Raw genomic sequence first — 18,937 nt, 5'->3', positions numbered from 1 at the left:
TAAGGTGTATTCCCCACTCAGAAAAATCTGAGCAAAACAATCATAACCAACAGATTTAGTGCTGGCAGGTATAGCAGTAATGGAGTTTCTAGTTCTAATGTGGTTTTAATACAGCCATCATCTAATTGCACTATGGTGTCAAGGAAATTAACCTGTGCAGGAATTGGTCAAGGACTCAGGTTGGAAGTCATTTACATCATAATGGAATGTATGATGTCAATGTGAATATATGTCGGTCATATGTATATTGCCATGTTGCTGAGCAACATGGGTTCCTATAGCAGTTGTCCCCAAATGTGCAGTAATTTGAATAAGGGCAAATCTAGAGAATGTTGCAGCTACATGGACCATGGCCTCAGAATTAAAATTCTGATAGTTTGTAGTATATGTTTGACTGAGTGCCCAGAGTGTGTACTACTCAGAAGTAATTCAGAGATAGACTTACTTCTGAGTAAACAAGTAAGAACTCAGAAGTAAGCATAGGGTTGCAGAGCACTTCTTTCTAGTTTGCTGCTTTACACTTTAAAAAAAAAAGCTACTGAGTGACCTCACTATTAAAAGTCAGTTCTATATGTGTTTACTCAGAAGTAAGTCTCTCTCTGTTCAATGAGGTTTATTCAAAGGTAGGCATGCATCTGATTTTAGTATGACTTGGATGTAAATGCAGTTGAAATCAATGCACAGAGGCGAATTGGGCAACCCCTGAAGCGAATCGGGGCTGCTTCGGGGGCTCCAAACTGCCTTCTGAGGTGGATCGGGGCGGGGGGTGTCCCTGCACAGCCCTACCGGTTACTCCTGGATGTGTCAGTGAATTTTATATGTTACTAGCAAAATGTTTTATTCTGCTGGGTGGGGTCTTGTTCTTGATGCTCCAAGTACAGTACTTTACTTTTCCTTATTGGGTGAATGCCAACCATACATTTACATGAAACTAAAGAGATGACTGATGGACACTACAAGGATGTGGCTAAACCTGCTCCCTGTCCCTTTTTTTGTGTAGGGGAATTTTATTTGTGATACTGTAACGAGGAATTAAATCATAAAAATGGCATTTTTTCCTAACAATGATTGGTTTTTGTTTATGAAATTGGATGTTGTGTTACCTTGCATCTCCTTAAAAAAATGGAATCTATGCCAAAGTTTTGGTAATATGCAAATGTATTTAAATATAATCAATCTACTAAAAATTCTTGAATTATTGTCTGATTATCACGATGGATAAAAGTTCATTCTACAAGATTAGGACAGCCTCCAAGTTAGTTTTCAGCCTGCATGTGTTCTCCCTTTTTAAAAAACACACATACTCATTCTGGCCTGGACAGGCTAAAAACCAACTTGGAGTAGGTAGCCCTACTCTTGAAAAGGATGTACCAGCAAATAACTTTAATTATTAAAGCAGTCAAGCACCTTGGAGCAAGGATGGAGATTTTGTATATTTGTCCATTGCCTAGAATAGTAAAGCCCTGGATGGTGGTTTTAGCAATTACAGCACTACAGAAAGGAACTGTGCATTATCCAAGCACTGTGCATTATCTAAGTGTTTTCCTTCTATTGCTATTTCCCATCTATTTTAAAAAATCTATTTTGAAGTCTTTAAAAAATATTTATGTAAAATAGAGAGGTCGCTCCCCATCCCCCCCCAACCCCCAGCACTCCAAATTAAGCCTTATGCCATCCTACGCTAGGGCATCATGACAGAAGCTCCTCTGGAATGAGACGTTGTAGTTCCATTTGTCTCCTTGAGAAGCAATTGCATTCCTGGCATGCAGCACAGAGTGCCAAAAAAAGGGCCTTCTCCAATGGAATGACAATGCTGCAGCCCAAGACTAAAGGCTTGAGACATTCCAAAGGAGAAGGACAGCACAGGTGGGCATCTTTGCAGCCAGCCAATCCACAGAGAGAAGAGCAGAAGGAAAACACACTTTTATGGCAATGCCAAAATAGACTCAGAGGGGTGTGCCAGAGTTTAGTGCTTCATGCTATATACAACTTCAAGAACAGAACAAAGGGTGGGTGTTGAATTTAACATGATGTGGTAGTGAGAACAACTGGAATGAATATTGCTTTGCGAGACAACAAATGCAATTGTTTTAAATGCCCCAGTGTTTCATGCAAAACTTCTTTCTGATTCTCAGATATTTGTGTTTTATGTTCTCATGTTGATTTTCTAGACAAAATAGCTAAATGTCTGAAAGAAACACAGCCAAATCCCATTTAGTTGATTTTGTCAGATGGCTACGTCATGAGCCTGTAATGATCAGGGGAAGGGAAGCAAGGTAAAGCAAATAAATATACTCAAGACAATTGCCATGATATTGAACACTTCATTGGAAATGAGTGAGCTTAATTCATTTGTAACTCTCATAGACATTCAGCACACACAAAAGTCCTGGAACACAAGTGACATCCATCCCCCCCTTAATATTGGACAGAAGAGATTCCATAAGGCATTTAACTCAACTCACAAGCAAATCTAGACCCTGACCTAACCATCTCTGACACTCACCACTGCAGGTTGTCCTTTAATACCTTGAAGGAAGTGGACTAGATTCTTTGTGTTCTTGTTGCTTAGCTGTAGAACTTTTGGAGTTGGAAAATATTTCTTAAATTTTATCTTGAAATTCAAAATCTATTGTGTGTCTCATCCTACTCATAGATGTTTGCTTTTCTTCAAGAAAATATACCATAGGAAGGTTGTCAATATACATACATATGTATGTATAAAAATTCTAGACAGAAAACTGAATGATGCAATCTCTTCTTTGACCCTGATGAAATCACTTACCACAGCTCAGAGGACGGCAACAAGGGAGGAGGCCTTTTCAGTGATGGCCCCGCAATTATGGAACGATCTCCCCGACAAGGCTCACCTGAAGCCAACATTGTTATCTTTTTGGTGCCTGGTCAAGACTTTTCTCTTCTCCCAGGCATTTAACAGCATATGTTGAGTTTTCAACTGACCCAGAATAGATTGGTACTGTATGTAATGCTTTTAAATTTTTATGCTTTTAAATTTTGTATATTTGTTTTTAATGATCTGTGTTTTAATCTTTGTAAACCACCCATAGAGCTTCAGCAATGGGGCAGTATATAAATGTAATAAATAAAATAATAACAACAACCTTATTGCCTCATCTAAATGATTGGGTGTAATAAGACGTCTGCTTCACAGGGGTGCTTCAAGGGTGAATTTCAGGCTGTCTACCAAGCAGTCCTTTATACATATGTCCTATGAAATTTAATTTTAAAAAATTCACCAGAACTTTATAACCTCCTACATTGTACATTGAAGAATTACATTCTAACCTACTAACATTTAATACAGAACACAGGTTAAAATCTACTGCATCATCATTTTCTGCTGAACTTTTGGTTCTTTCCTAAATAATACCATTTTTGATTTAAGAATAATTTTGATACAAACATTTAGCAACATTTTTAGAGCTAGATGCTCTTTCACTATGTTACCCATTTTCAGTAGATACTTAGTCTATGAGTGAAAAAGAAAAATAGCTTTAAAAGGTTTTTGGTATATATTCTATGATGGAACTCTGCTCACATGATTAAAAGTGTATTCCACAACTTGCTTATTTCCTACAGAGGAACTATGCAGCAAATCTCCAAACACTTTAAAGGTAATGGATGTCACTTATTCATAAATGAATTAACTTGGCTCACAAGCCATATGGGTTATTTTACTAAACCTCTGGATTATGCAGATAGCTTTAGTCTTGTTACTCCAATTCTGTGGTACACCTTTGAATAGTTTTACATATTACAAAATTCCTATACTGTAAGAATTAATAGGAAACTTGTATATAGATCATAATGTGTGACTGCAAGAGGTTTTTGTTGCATGTACACCATTGTCACAGTCTAGCACAGAGAAAGGTATGCTTAAATGCATTAACATCAGTGGTTTACTCTGCTGAATTGTACTCAAAATCATCAAAGATTATTATATTCTCATGAATTTCATGTTAATCCGTATTTATATTAGGAATTTTGAAAGGCATGAAGCACCATTTAGTCTGATTCATAATCTATATAGGGCCTATTGACATGTACCATGTAAATATGAGTTAGAGGGAATGGGGAATGTCACCTTAAGCCAGAAATTGAACTAGGTTAGGTCCTTTAGTGTGCAATACTATACATGTTGACTGAAAAAAGTTGTACATCTTTCAGCATTCCCTAGCCAGCCGTTCCAGCTGGGGGATGCCGGGAATTGCAGGATTTCTTTCTGTCTAAACATTCATAGGACTGCACCCTTATAGGCTTTTAATTTCTTTCTGTTCTGTTTTTAAAATTGTGATCGTTTACACAGTATTTTCCAATCTTTTGATTGCCTTCCTATTTTACAAAGTAGGATCTGAAGCTACTTATACCTATCCATGTGATACCTACTCAAGGTAGTGAGGGGATGTGAAGGTAAGCTAACACCAGCTTACAAAATGGGTAAAAGATGGGCAGAAGGTAGAACTGGATCAATGCTTTAGATTTCTGGGTAATTTGGCATAGATTGGCAGGGGGTTCTTGATTCTCAATGGTTTAACAATAGCTGCAACAAAATTACTCCCCTGTATATTTTTGTGTTCATATCCCTGGTCTCCAAATTCTTTAATCCAATATGTTTTGCGCTAAGCTCTGGTTGGTGACCCTGGTTTCTTTTTTTCTCATCCCCAAAATAAAACAAAAGTGATATAAGATCTCACAGGTGCCAGTTTATTTTGTGCCAAATTGCTCAATGATTCAGAGGCTACCTCTGTCAGGGGTTCCATACAATGCACAAAACTCCTTACCACAGCACATAAATTTCATCCCCACAACATCCCAGCGACTTAGGTAATGATCACTCAGAGGAGGTAGAGGCTTTGACCTTGCCCTCTCACCAGTTTCTAGGTTTTTGGAATGGTGGGTGGGGGAATATGCAGGAAGTGGAGGTGTATGTGCGTTTATGTGTATTTGAGTGGGTGCATGTCCAGGGCAAGGGTGCTCTCCCTGGGGTGGGGAGTTTGAAATTGGCCTCCAGAGGTCCTGAAGTTGCACATCATTGACTTCAAGTGAAGAGTGGGAGATGTATGAAAAGGACATCTGTGTAGTTTCAAACTCCAGTCTCTGTATGGGGCTAAGTGGCCTGTTTGTGAAAGGTCTCATGGGCAGGTACAGGTGTGTGCTCCTCTTAAGTAAGTGTTTTCCTTCTCAGGTCTGTTTAATACTCCTCCCCATTGGCGGCAGTTCCATAACAGCTGCACAGGACTATAACATGAAATTAATAAGGTTCTGGTTCTGATTCACAACTGCACAGATGTATAGTTGTGTGTTGAAACCTAGCCTACCACGAATATGTCTGACCAGCCAGTGCCACTGACTAAGGCTGGGAAATAGAGGACAACCAAGCATTTTAGTATGTGTATATTTATAATGAATATTTGTATTTTATGGTTTTTATTGTTGCACACTGACAGAATATTTTTACATGAAAGGCAGGATAAAAATATTTTTGAATAATAAATATATGAATTTTGTGTTCACAAATTACTTCCCCCATCCAAAGGCAAAGGTCCCACCAGGTATAATACCTGAGATGTCAACACACCAAAATCAATCTCTCTCTCTCTCTCTCTCTCTCTCTCTCTCTCTCTCTCTCTCTCTCTCTCACTCACACACACACACACACACCCCAACAGAAACAAAAAGGCAGGTGACCAGTTCTACAGGTTAAAGCCACTCCCACCAGAATAAATTACAATACAATGAGGGTAGCACACCTAAATTGATGCCACATGGCAACCACAACATAAATGTGGCCTGGGATATGGGGCCATAAATAGCACAAGGATAACAGTTAGTGTAGAGTGCAGAGTGTCAAACAAAAGAGCTAAATGTTACAGTAACAGGAGAAAATCTAGTGTAGATTATCTTGTGGACTCATGACTTAAACTGGTTTATTCTGGTCCTAAAACCTGCCCCACTACCAATGGATTAAAATGGTATGCTGACTGCTGTACCAGTGCAACATCATGTAATAATACATTATGCCGATATTAGAATTCCAAGCACATGACACCAGCATTAATGTTGAAGGGTGCCAGTTCCATTTAGTGAGCAGATCTAAAGTGGCCTAAATCCTCCATAATGGTGCTAGGACTGCATTCGTCAGCTATAATAGTTCAATGTCGTAGTGGAAAGAAACATATTAGGTGAATAACTGGTTCTATGGGTTATTATCCAATGTTGCTCTAGCAGAAGTCCAGTTGCCCAATAGAACGTTCCCTTTATCTCCTTCCACTGCAACTCTCCACATTTTCCAGCCTTCTAGAGCAGATTCTGAGGGTATGTGGGGGGCTGTGGGGAGAAGGGAAATTGCCCCCCCTCCTGTTTCCATTGGAGAAACTACTTTTGTCAGCAGAAAGACAGTGTTGGATCCAACCCCATATAGTTAGTTATCTGTGTATGTTTTCATCTGTTTCTGTACAAGTGGCTTGTTTATAGCAGGAATGACTAATGGGTTGTCCAGGGGTAAAATCTAGCCCCCAAAGCCATTTTATTTGATTGACATAATTGCAAAGCTCCTGCTAGGTGTCAACAACTTCATTGCTGAGCAGCCCTATCCAACCTAGCGCCCTCCTGATGTCTGGACTACCCAGAATCTATTCTGTGAATTGTAGCCCAATACATCTGGAGAACACCAGGGTAGAGTCTGACTCCTCGGGAATACCCTTCTAGTCCCAGACAACAGGCTGCACCCCAACCAAGATCCAGAAGTCCGCCATCCCTGATTTGCATTACCCTCCATGATTAGTTTGAAGAAATAGTACAAAGAACACAGAATTCACAGAGCTTAGCGTATGAACAACCATGGCCTATGATGTAATGATTCTGATGGGTTACAATGCAGTACTCACTGTGTTATGCCACAGAGGGTAGTCCTACCTGTTTGTGGCTTGGATCTGTCACTGAGTTTTCTTCTTCAATTTTTGCTCCCCAATGAGTAGCCAACCCTGCTAGAAAAAAGGGGGAAGATGAGGTACCTCTAGTCTGAAACGGCAGGTCTTTGGTACCCAGACCTCCTGTATGTGATGGGAAAGCTCCTGTTGCCCCATTCTCTTCTCTAACCATCAAATAGCCCTTCACAGTTCCTGTCCTCATGTTTGAAGCCTAGCATAAAACAGATGCTTTTGGAACATCTCTGCTTTCCTTGGACACCTAATACAAACACGGCAGTACATTCAAAAGGCGCTTGACCACAGAAGGCTGCTGCTAAAAAAAGACAGAGCACGTTCTCCAGGCTTAGGGAGGATTCTAAGAATTCATCTTTCATGAGTGATGTGACTGTTTATGACCATTCTTGAGTGACCTTAAGTGAAAGAAAGGACAATATACTGTTTATTCTATCTGGAGCCAGGTAGTAACTCCAGATAGAATGGAGGAAGTGACACCATGGGATACAGCCTTCCAAACTGCAGCTCCTGTCACCTTCACCTGTTTCACCAACCAGCACCCTTGCTGATGTAAGGAAACAGCAGACCTATTTCTCTCTAAACTGGACTGCAATCCTGAATCCTGCCCTGGCTTAATTTTGAGGCTCAGGATACAATTCACATGCTGAGGAGTGAATTATGCAAAGCTGGGAAATAGTACACTAATTACTGGACTCATAATGAGCTGTGAATTTCCCCGGGGATATAGCATTAATTAGTTTAGCTTTACAGCTTGTGAGAGCTTGAGCCTAAATAGGTATTCTAGATAACAATACCAAGTTCCTATGGCCTAGGTCAGCCTCCCCCGACCTGGTGCTCCTCAGATAGTTTGGACTACAACTCCCAGCATTTCTGACCATTGGCCTTGCTGCTTGGGACTGATGGGAATTGAAATCTAAATCAACCAGAGAGTATCAGTCTGGGCAAGGCTGGCGTAGGTTAAAGCAGAGGGTAGAAGAGACACTTCTGGAGTATCTTTGCTTTCCACAATGTAAGTTTTAAAATGAGATGTTTTTAATACTTTACAGTTGCACATAGTTTCAATGAGCAGCCCGCTGAAAAAGCTTGCCAATTAGACACATGTCATTGGATCAGGCTGAGAGAGAACCTGTTCTTTTTCTCTTCTTTTTTTTCAGCAGAAGCCAAATATGTACAGTTACTGATTGGTTGGCCTTTCTAATAATCGCAAAGCTAACACTCTGCTTTTCAGAGCAGGGCTGTGCCTCATGCTATACGGTGCCCCTTGCTAATTCATCTTAACAATTCTCTGAACAATTTTAAAAGTGCATAAAAGCAGTACAACAACCTCTGGTCAAAAACACACACAGTGCCAAACAACCTTTAGATTGCATGAACATGCTAGGCACTTGGTGGATCTTCTGTCTGGAGCATGAGTGGAAAGGCAATAAGCAAGAGGCATTTGGGATTTGATTCATAGACTTATATCTATTTTTATAGGAGCAAAGCTGCTGGCGGTGGTGGTGGGAACAGAGGTCACTATCACCAAAGAACTAGCCCCTCCCCTGTTTATAGATATGTTTATAGATTCAGGTTGTGAGATTGATTTAAATTTCTGTTTCTTTAACTGTGGCCTGTAGATCTACTACGGGACATTCTAAGGCCATGACAAAAATTATATAGGAAAATAGTGAAGGCCCTTTTCTAGAGCAGACAGTGATGAACGCTACTTCAAATCTCTCAGTGCCTCAGCTGACAAATTGCTATGACATGAAATATCTGTAATCCTAGCATGCTCTCTCCATTACCTACCTTCGCTTTTCCTAATACCTTTTACATTCAGCTGCTTCACTGGAGCTCAGAATGAATTGGGTATTAAATGGAAAGCCTTTTGAGCAACCTTCCTCTTGATGGTGATAACCTAAGACAGTGCAGTGATCTGCAAAGAATAGAAGAGTGGTCTGTAATACAACTGTTTCGGAATCGGACTAAAACCAGTATGCACTCTGGATCCCATTGAGTTGCTTTTTGGCTTTATAAAACAGCTCCCTAGATCATAGGCTCACATGATTCTGTAGATTCTACAGAGTTTGTCGGCTTATTGCTCTACAGTACAGAGCAATAGAAACTAGGAACACTGTTTCCCATGTTAAAATGCCTAAATTTTTCATATTCTCTGTTGGGAAGAAGGCTCTGGGAAGCACATTATCTATAGTGAGCCTTGCTAGCAAAACAGCAGAGATTTGCCACTCTAGTCACCGTCAAGTGAATTACTAGCCTTGAAGTTTTCCTACTTAATACATTTGCCCTTTGTTTCTCATTAGTATGTTTTGCTTCACACAACGGCTGCTTTCATCAGCTGTTACTGATCCCCTCTTTGGTGGCGGCATAGTTGTAATTCTTTGGCAAGCTTAATTAGGAGGGCGTTCCTGTTTAGGAGAGTGGCAAATCAATAATAAGCCCTAAAAGATAAAGAAAAAAGTATTAGTGGTAACAACTTGATATTTATTAAATACTATGAAGCTGCTTTCTTTACCTATTATGTTGCAGCTACTTTTTTTTTTAATTCATTCAATGGACTTGGATCTCACTTTTCAAACTCTTCAAAGTGGTTCACAGTTATCTAGTCCTTTGTTTTTATTAATTATTTATTAAAGTATTTCTATACCATCTGCCAAGTAAAATATATCCATATAGTGTACTTCAATAAAAAAACATACTATACATGTAGAAATATAAATATACAATATAAAAACTTACCAAAACATAACCAATGGCCATCAGAAAATGATTTTTTTAAAGAACAAAACAAAACTAAAAATGACAGGCATCTGAAATCATCAAATGCTAAGGCAAATAAAAAAAAATTGCATCAGAGTTGGCACATGCTTTATTTCTGGGGAGAGGATTTTCTAGAGAATGGGTGCCACCACAGAAAAGGCCCTGCACAATCAGGACGATCTGTGATGATTATCACAGAAGCTGGGAGAAAGCATTCTCTCAGGTATCATGGTCTCAAGTTGTTTAGGACCTTACAGATTTTTTATCAATCATTTTTTTCAAAACTTGCCCTTCAGTACTTCTCCATTCCTTTTCCCTCCCCCCTTCACACAAGGAAGGGGAGGTGATTCCTTGTGCTGCAGTCACACACTGTTGCAACCATATTGGTGGGGCAAACTGAGCAGATGAAGGACCCGTATTTGGCCTCCCAATATGCAGTGTGGGGAAAATACACATCAGAGAAGCAGCTCCCACGACACTGAGCATGTGCATCAAGGGAACCACAGAAAATAACAAAACTAAAAAAATCTGTGCATAATTTCCAGTATTTTGGTTTCTCATTATCACTATGGGCAATATCAAATACTGCCTGTGCACCAGTGGGACCCACCACCAGTGCAGTAGAAAGCTAGAGCTTTCCAAACAGGACAGGTCAGCAGTGAACAGGTCAGGTCAGCAGAACTCTATTCCATGCGCTACACTGACCTGTTTTGAGAACAGAACAGGTCACAGGAGCTTGTAGAAGGGAGCCCTGCTGACCTGTCCTGTTCCAAAAATGATTATTTTGGCTTGTTTCTGGGGTTGCCCTAGGAACCATTAGCTTCCTCTTGCGCCCCGCTAGTGGGTCCCACTGGTGCAACACAAGAAACGGAGGCGCAAGGGCAGCACGGGATATTGCCCTTTGCCAGACCCTTTGGGCATATGAATAGTTTCTTTAATGCCAGCATTCTGGCTAATAATGGATGCTTCACACATTACATCAGAAAATACATGTTTTCACATACAAGTTGCAGAGCACTACAGCCAATTCTATGCGTAAATAATATTTGCACATATATTTTGGAATCCTACCATACATGTTTAAAATGTAATGGATAAAAGAATGATGCAACGATGCTAGGGTACTGAAGTACACACACTCACACAGCATTTTATCCAAAAAGACCCTCCGACTATTGGTGCATGAGCAATCTTTACAAAAATTACTACAAACTTTCATTTATCTAAAGGATAACACATCAGCTCTCTCCTACAGTGGACTTGCCTCTCAGGATTAAAAGAATTGTGAACTTACAAATACTGCCCCTTGCCAAGCTATCAAAATTGATAAATAACTACTAAACTTGGTCATTTCTATAAATACATTTAATGGGGGGAAATAAGTGTAGAAGTGGCAAGCAGGCTATAGGGCTGGTCTCTGATTTCCAAATATAGATAAGGGTTGAGCTACAAGAAGAATCAGAGCCTATAAAAGCTGTCAGAGATAAAAGGTTTCTTGGTGCTACGGACTGTCAGAGGTAAGTCTGATTATCTGTCTCTCTCCCTCCACACCTATTTCCCCTTTTCTCTCCCACTTGCAATGCACTAATATGTAGATTCTCCCAGTTTGGGGGGCCTTCGGAATAACAGAGTGTTAAAATAGATGGTAAGGGTAGCTGTAGAATGGCTGAGTTTAAATACGCTTTTCTTTAAGTAGGAAATGTTGGGGAAAGAGGGTCCATCTCTGCTATGTATTTTAAGCCTTTACATATGGGAAGAATGTAACAAATTCTCAGCTGTTGGGACTACTTGAGGATCCTGGATTCATCAACGTTTAAATGGTCTGCTCCTTTGCAGGTTAAACATTTCATCTGGTTCCTTTCTTCTTTCTGCTGGGAGTAGATAACAAAAAGGTGAGAAATTATGGGGTGGTAAAGTTGTTCAACCCCAAATTCTAATTAGCTCTACGTTTTGTCTACTGTAGTTTAGTTGCATTTGCCAAATCAGTCTGCTATGTGTTGATGTGAACTGCAATGCTTTTGTGATTGTATGTATGGAAGGGTAGGGTGACCAACTGTCAGGATTTCCCCGGATTTGTCCTGGTTTTTGTTCTTTCCATGGTGTCAGGGGGGATTTTCTATAATTTTCAATAATGTCCTGGAATGACACACCTTCCCCTTTAAGGCTGCCATTAGCATGGCAGGAGGGAATGACATGCTTTCTTGAGGCACATCATTCCCCCACCCCGAGCTCCAATTGAGGTCTTAAAGGGGAAAGTGGGTCATTCGTGGACATTATAGAAAAGGCCCCAATTGGAGTGGATGGTGGTGGTGCAGAGTGAAATCCTTTCCTCTCCTCCACTCCAATCAGGTTCTTTAAGGTGGCGGGGGAAGAACGTACTTTCTGCAGGACTCAGAAAGCTGCTTCCCCACACACACACTAGGTGTCCTCTTTTTTGGTTTCCCAAATATGGTCACCCTATGGAAGGGGACGTTATCTCCTTGTACACTGACTGTCATACCTGTTGTGGGTGAAGGAATAGAACCATACAAAACAAATAGGCCATCCCTTGTAAAGCCCAGGCTTTGCTGTCATCACTTCCAGGATTTAATATAAAACACACTTTCCCAAATGAGATCTCTAATCTCCCACCAGAAGCTCCTATTCTATTCATTGAAGCTGCTTCCAGCAGATGCCTGTGGGTTCTCTAATTCTCATAACACAAGCAGATACATGCCACTTACTCACCCACTCTATACAGACTACCCAATTCAGTCAACATCCTGCCAAGCTCAGGTGGCACTTCATGTCCCAAGGGCTCTTATCTTTACACAACTGCTCCCCTCCCCTTCCTCGTCCAGCACACAGAGACATTTACCAGGTCTCCATTTCATCTACAAAATAATGGTAAAGATCTCATTTATGCTGAGAACAGATATGGTGGGAGTAAGCTTACTGTCCGTTGTCTGACTTACTCAGCTTTTCACATGCTCTGAGCTATTAAAATGTGAATTGGGGAATGGAAGGCATCCTTTCCTCAATTCTTTGGGTGTAGTTCTTTGCTGAGGTACCTCCTCAGCAAAGAACGACACCCAAATCATGTATAGAACTAATCAACCTCACCCATCCATCTCAGGCTTCCCTGTGATAAGCAACGGGTACCAGATGGTTTAAGTTCAAGAAGTACTCAAGGAAGCGAGCCTCATTTGATTATTGTTGGTAGGTTTAGATAACTCTACAGTGATCTTATAAAAGATAATGTCAATAATTTATATTTTCTGCGCCAGATACATTGATATCTCCATGCCAAAATAATAATTCTATGCTAAAGCAACTAATTAGACTAAATTATGCAGACCAGACAATGTTACAAGTATTTATTTTTCATCATTTATATATGCTTTGCTAAGTTCTTTTGAATAAGGCCAGGATAGAAACATGATCACTATATCTGTCTCGCCAGACCCTTCCCACATATTTTAAAGTTTACCAAACCTCAATCTGGTATTTTTAATTTTTTAATAAAAAACATTGATTGCAAAGTTCTGCCTTCTATGCTGGACCCCAGATTTTGCATTTATGAAATTAGCTCATGGATGCTTAACAACCCTTGTTATTACTGCTAAAAGCGCCCAAACAATCAATTGCTTTATATTCTTATTTCTTGTTGGCATTGATGTCTTGCTAAAGGCAATTTATAGATAAAACCAATGCAATTTAAAATGTGTATACCCAAGATATACCAAAGGCCAATATTCCCTACAGAATGAGCTCAGAGCTACTAAAGCAGTAAGTAATCTTGTAGAACACACGGCTGCTGGCCTGCAAAAGACTAAAGGGAAATTCTGAGTTTAGTGCATAATGCCATGATTACACAGAAAAAAGGTATGTGAGAGAAGCTGGGCTTCCTGCTCTGGGTACAAGCTCTTCTGTATGCTAGTAGGTTCAGGAGTAGGGACCATGTCTGGTGCTGCATGATGTTTCTAGTTCGAGTATCCCAGTCTTGAAAAGAACAGACTGATCTCCTGTGTCTCTTTTAGTTGCAGCAATGAGCAGGGATGCAGAAATGGAGGCTTTTGGGCCGGCTGCCCCTTTCCTCCGCAAATCTGAGAAGGAGCGAATAGAGGCTCAGAACCAACCCTTTGATGCCAAGACCTATTGCTATGTGGCTGAGCCCAAGGAGGAATATGCCAAAGGGAAAATTAAGAGCACGGAAGGTGGCAAGACAACTGTGGACACAGATGATGGCAGGGTAAGCATCTTCTTTGGTCTTAGATAATGGGGGGAGTGCCTCCTTTTCAGCAAGTATGTATCTAGTTTTCCAATAAACAAAGGAATATATGACCTCAGAGCCCACATTGTTCCCTTTTTTGGTGCTGAGAAGAGAAAGTTTTGGTTTTGGACATGGGAAATCCAGGTTTAAAATCCCTTGAAGACCACTGCAAAAGTTGAGGTAAAACACAACTTAACTTACAACTCTCACAACTTAACTTACCTCAGTGGATTGTTCTGAAGATAGGTGAAACAAGATGTGTACAACTTTTTATCTATTGGGATGAGCTACCAAAAACAATTCTGTAATAAGTGGGCTAATCTGGCCCCCAAGGAAATATTTTTTTTCATGAAACGATCTCCTCATGTCCCAAGGACACACAGGCTATATCCTCCAAGTTCACTGGGCCATTCATTAACTCAATGTGGCTTGTGACAATTTCATCATTTTGAAGACTAGTCCTTGACTAATATAGAACTTTACTTTAAAGCAGCATCCCATTGTTAGGCTAAAGGCCAAGCTCAAGGAGAAAGTAGTTGTCACGCTACAAAGGGGTCCAGGTCATAAGAGATTTGAGCAATAACATCCCTGTTAAAAACATATATTTTATATTGACCCTTTCACTGCGACCTGGTTCTGATAGGATTTTTTTCTCTTTGCATTTCAGACACTGACTGTCAAATCGGAGGATGTCTATGCAATGAATCCACCTAAGTTTGACAAAATTGAGGACATGGCGATGCTGACGCACTTGCATGAGCCTGCAGTTCTGTATAACCTCAAAGAACGTTACAGCTCCTGGATGATCTATGTAAGTGGCGCCACCCTAGTGCAAAGGAAGAATTCCCAAGGGGGTGGATTGTAACAATCCTTTCCTTGGTTTTCATGCAGACCTACTCAGGTCTCTTCTGCGTCACCATCAATCCATACAAATGGCTCCCTGTGTACAATCCAGAGGTGGTGGCTGGTTACCGGGGCAAAAAGCGTACAGAAGCACCTCCTCACATCTTCTCCATCTCTGATAATGCCTATCAGTTCATGCTAACTGGTACGTATGCTTCAAAACTGAAAGGGGAATAATAACATTGTATAAGTAGAACAATACTGGGGAAGCTATAATCAGTCTTAACAAACATCTATCCTATGTCTCTGGTTTGATCCAGTGGTTGCAGCTGTGACATAGGCACCTGCTTCTGTAGCATGGGAAGCGTAATATTCTCATTCTCTCTCTCTCTCTCCTTTTGGCAGATCGTGAAAACCAGTCTATCCTGATCACGTAAGTTAGCTCTCAAGTTTGTTCTACTTTCTATTGCTGAAGTACAATTGTGACAGAGCTAATGAACTTCCATTTCTCTTTGCCTAATGCCTACTTGTTCTTGACAGTGGAGAATCTGGTGCTGGAAAGACTGTCAACACCAAGCGTGTAATCCAGTACTTTGCAACAATTGCAGCTGCTGGAGAAGTAGCCAAGAAAAAGGAAGCACAATCCAAGATGAAGGTATGATGAGTAGGCCTGACCCAAGAGGCACTAATCAATCTATGGCTGTAAGCCTGCAAAAGGCAAGAGTGGAGAACCAGAGACTCTAAACAGTTTCCTGGTCAGTTAGTCTCTGTTTCTCTCAAGTGCAGCAGGGGTTGCTCAGGTCTGCAGAATTCTCTTTATCTAGGCTGACCATATGGAAAGGAGGACAGGGCTCCTGTATCTTTAACAGTTGTATTGAAAAGGGAATTTCAGCAGGTGTCATTTGCATATATGGGGAACCTGGTGAAAATTCCTCTTCATCACAACAGTTAAAACTACAGGTGCCCTGCCCTCTTTTAAATCTGGTCACTCTAGTATCGCTCCTGCACCTTTAACTGTTATGATGAAGACAGAATTTGATCAGGTTCTCCATATATACAAATTACACCTGCTGAAATTCCCTTTTCTATGCAACTGTTAAAGATACAAGAACTCTGTCCTCCTTTTCATATGGTCACCCTACTTTATCAAGAGAGTATGATGACATTTACAGCCAAAGTGTAATAAACCATCAAGCTCTGAGACTCCACCTTTGGGCTCCACATTGGATGGCCACATGAAGCATTCCTTCCCCTCAGCCCTGGCACACACCTGTTCTCTTTAAAATAAGAATTGTGGAGTTCTAAGAAATAATCATGGTAATGCATACACAGTGCTTTGAAATCATGATCTCATTATTTTCATTGGTGTGCTCTAACAGTTTCTGTATTACCTTGCCTTCCTCTGGCCAAAATGTTTACATCCAGCACCTGGTTTCAGGATGCCTCTAAATTACCCAGTACCATGGACACGTAGTGGAAAGGGCATACCCCCCCCCCATCCAGTTGCTATCAACAGTTCCAATTTACATCACAGGCAACAGATGGACTCAAACAAACTGTTTCTTTGCTCTCCTTTTGTTCCTTACAGTTTCTGTCTCCTTTCTCTCTTCCTTCCATTTCCCTCCTTTTTCTTTTCTACCTTTCCCTCCCTCTACCAGGCCCTTTAGGAACAAACATGTGAAACGTAAACTATGAAGGGAGCTATGAGGATACAACACAGATGCACACGCACATCTTCTTGCTTTTCAATTTGAGTCAGGGATTGCTTCCAGATGAGGCTTTTATTGTGCAATCATCCTGCCTCATTCACAGAATTTTACAGGGGGCCCAGACAACAATGTCCTCCATTTGTAACCCTCCCATGTTTTCCCTCCATTTCTTCCATCTTTTTTTTTCTTATCACAGAAAATCTGTTAAAGAGGTAGCTGCACAACGTCTTTTGATTTATAGAGCTAGGAGCTGTCCATCTGGAAGCACCCATTTTCAGATCCTTGTGTGCTTGCAGAGAATAATTAATATACTACCTATATAAATCTGAATATTCAAGATAAGTCATTTGTCCTGAGGTGAATGAGAGGTGAATCAAACTCCCTTAATGTTCTCTTCCCAATTTCATCATGCTTTAGGATCTGAATACCCCTTTGATTAAGTAAAGGAATTGGAGACTGAAGCAAGTTAAGGTGTTTTCCCCCCCATTAAAACTAGTGCACCCTCAGCAATAGTGACTTGAATTCGGTGAAGGAACTACAAAGTTGCAATTTCACCCATTTACTGGACCATACCAGCTGTAAAAAAACTAACTTGTGAAATTAAGAGTGCAATTCTAAATCCATTTATTAGAGAAAAGGCCACATTTAATTTCATGATACTTATTTCTGAATAAACATATTATTACATGCTTGCAACCCATCATCCAAGCACTGAGAACTCCAGAGGCGTGAGCGTTATCCAGGGTTTTGTTTCTTTGACTGAGTTCACTGGAGCCTTATGGTGTTTTTGTGATATATGTAAAAATGTGTGAAATTAATTCTGCATTCTAAATTCACTTACTAGGGAGTAAGGGCAGTTTAACCATGGTACTTACTTCTGAGTAAACGTAGATAGGATTCATCTACAAGGCTGTAATCCTATGCACATCTACCTGGGAGTAAGCCACACTGAACACAGTAGTATTTATTTCTGAGTAAACACATGCATAGGATTTTGTTACAAGACTTGTATCCGTCTATACTCAATAGCAACTAAATCCATTGTTTCGTTTCTTGCTTTTCACATATTTCTCCAAACACTTTTACAGGGGACACTTGAAGATCAAATCATCAGTGCCAACCCTCTATTAGAGGCTTTTGGGAATGCCAAGACAGTGAGGAATGACAACTCTTCCCGCTTTGTAAGTGTCACATAGTTTAGGGATGGGAAACCTCCAAGTTGCAGGCTCCCTCCAACTGGCCTGACACCTTCCTCAGCGCCCCCCTCCCCCAAAATGAAGCTTGGCTTTTCCAAGCCTAAATACAGTGCAGGTTGGCTAGGGACACCTGGTGATCTTTCCCCCTCCATGCATACTCTGACCCCACCCTGAAGGCAATGAAGGGCTTTTTCCAAGCCCAGTTGTTGCAGGGTCTTTGTGCATGTGTGTGTATGTGTTATGTGTGAATAGATGGATGGATATGGGTGAAGATGCATGAATGTGCATATGAAAGTGAGAACGCGGGGTGGTCCCGCCCACTCACATTTTGAGGGGCATCTCTAGCATGCAGCTCTGGAAGGTTAGCCACAAGGAAATGCAACCCTCAGGATGATAACATTTCCCCCACCCCTGCTTTACAGGTTATAAAATTCATTATCCATTTTTAGGCAATAATATGTGTTTCATTATACACTGGGCTACTTCAGTCGGGGGAAATCTTGCTTCCTTACCGTGGCTCTGCTTCCTGCTTCTCTTCTGCATCTGCAACGAGCTGAAATTACACAAGGAAGAGAGCAGTGACCATGTGGCCCATACAGCTCAATACGAACAGCGCCTTTTATTTATTTATTTATTTATTGCATTTATATAGCCGAAGCTCTCTGGGCGGTTTACAAAAGTTAAAAACAGTAATCATTAAAACAAATATACAAAGTGAGCATTTTATAGCACAACTTTGCCTGCACACAGCAGGAAATCCCAACGAATCCTGTCTTATTTCAGAAGAGTTGGGTTTTCTGTGGCTTAATTTATAACGCGAAAACTGGGAAATGGAGTGGGAGGCTGATGTCATTGTAAAAATGACCCGTGAACATCCATGAGTGGCCAGTTAGGAGCATGCTATAAAACGCTCATTTAAAGAAGCTCACTGTTTACATGTCACATCTTTGGACTGATCATCAAAATGCTGCACTGGGGAATGCTCCACTGAAGAGAACTGGCTTGCTTTGGGGTCATGGTCAGGGTGCTGAGTAGGGATGTGCTCCGCTTCTAATCGGACCGGCGAATTAGAAGCGGAGCGGGGTGCTTTGCCTCCCCTTTAGGTGGAGGCGAAGAGGATTGGGGGGCCGGCGGAGCATGGCGAAGAGGATTGAGGTGAGGGCGGATCCTTCGCCTCGATCCGGAGCTCCGCTGGAAAGGTAAGTGGGGTTTACT

At 40.9% G+C, this 18,937-nt stretch overlaps 1 protein-coding gene and 1 long non-coding RNA gene across 3 annotated transcripts in view; one reads left to right on the top strand and one right to left on the bottom strand.

The window, feature by feature from the left end:
- Positions 1-6,674: 6,674 nt before the first annotated feature.
- LOC134394721 (uncharacterized) lies at positions 6,675-18,278 on the bottom strand. The gene is made up of 3 exons (XR_010025198.1): positions 18,235-18,278; positions 8,754-8,880; positions 6,675-7,004 (listed from the first exon to the last, which is right to left on the bottom strand). It is a non-coding gene; the product is annotated as an uncharacterized LOC134394721 (long non-coding RNA).
- The window catches only part of LOC134394714 (myosin-1B), a 111,316-nt gene continuing 103,599 nt past the window's right edge, over positions 11,221-18,937 (top strand). The window contains exons 1-8 of one of the 2 annotated variants that reach the window (XM_063120387.1): positions 11,221-11,239; positions 11,559-11,614; positions 13,742-13,953; positions 14,642-14,785; positions 14,866-15,022; positions 15,223-15,250; positions 15,358-15,472; positions 17,615-17,707. In XM_063120387.1, the coding sequence (XP_062976457.1) occupies positions 13,750-13,953; positions 14,642-14,785; positions 14,866-15,022; positions 15,223-15,250; positions 15,358-15,472; positions 17,615-17,707 (741 nt within the window). In that variant the 5' untranslated portion in view covers positions 11,221-11,239; positions 11,559-11,614; positions 13,742-13,749. Of the gene's footprint in view, positions 11,240-11,558; positions 11,615-13,741; positions 13,954-14,641; positions 14,786-14,865; positions 15,023-15,222; positions 15,251-15,357; positions 15,473-17,614; positions 17,708-18,937 lie in introns of those variants that run through there. The other variant, XM_063120388.1, reaches the window with a different exon arrangement.

The sequence above is a fragment of the Elgaria multicarinata genome, chromosome 3, assembly GCF_023053635.1.
Source record: "Elgaria multicarinata webbii isolate HBS135686 ecotype San Diego chromosome 3, rElgMul1.1.pri, whole genome shotgun sequence".
NCBI classification, from domain to species: Eukaryota; Metazoa; Chordata; class Lepidosauria; order Squamata; family Anguidae; genus Elgaria; species Elgaria multicarinata.
This window is presented reverse-complemented; position numbering and strand designations above follow the sequence as displayed.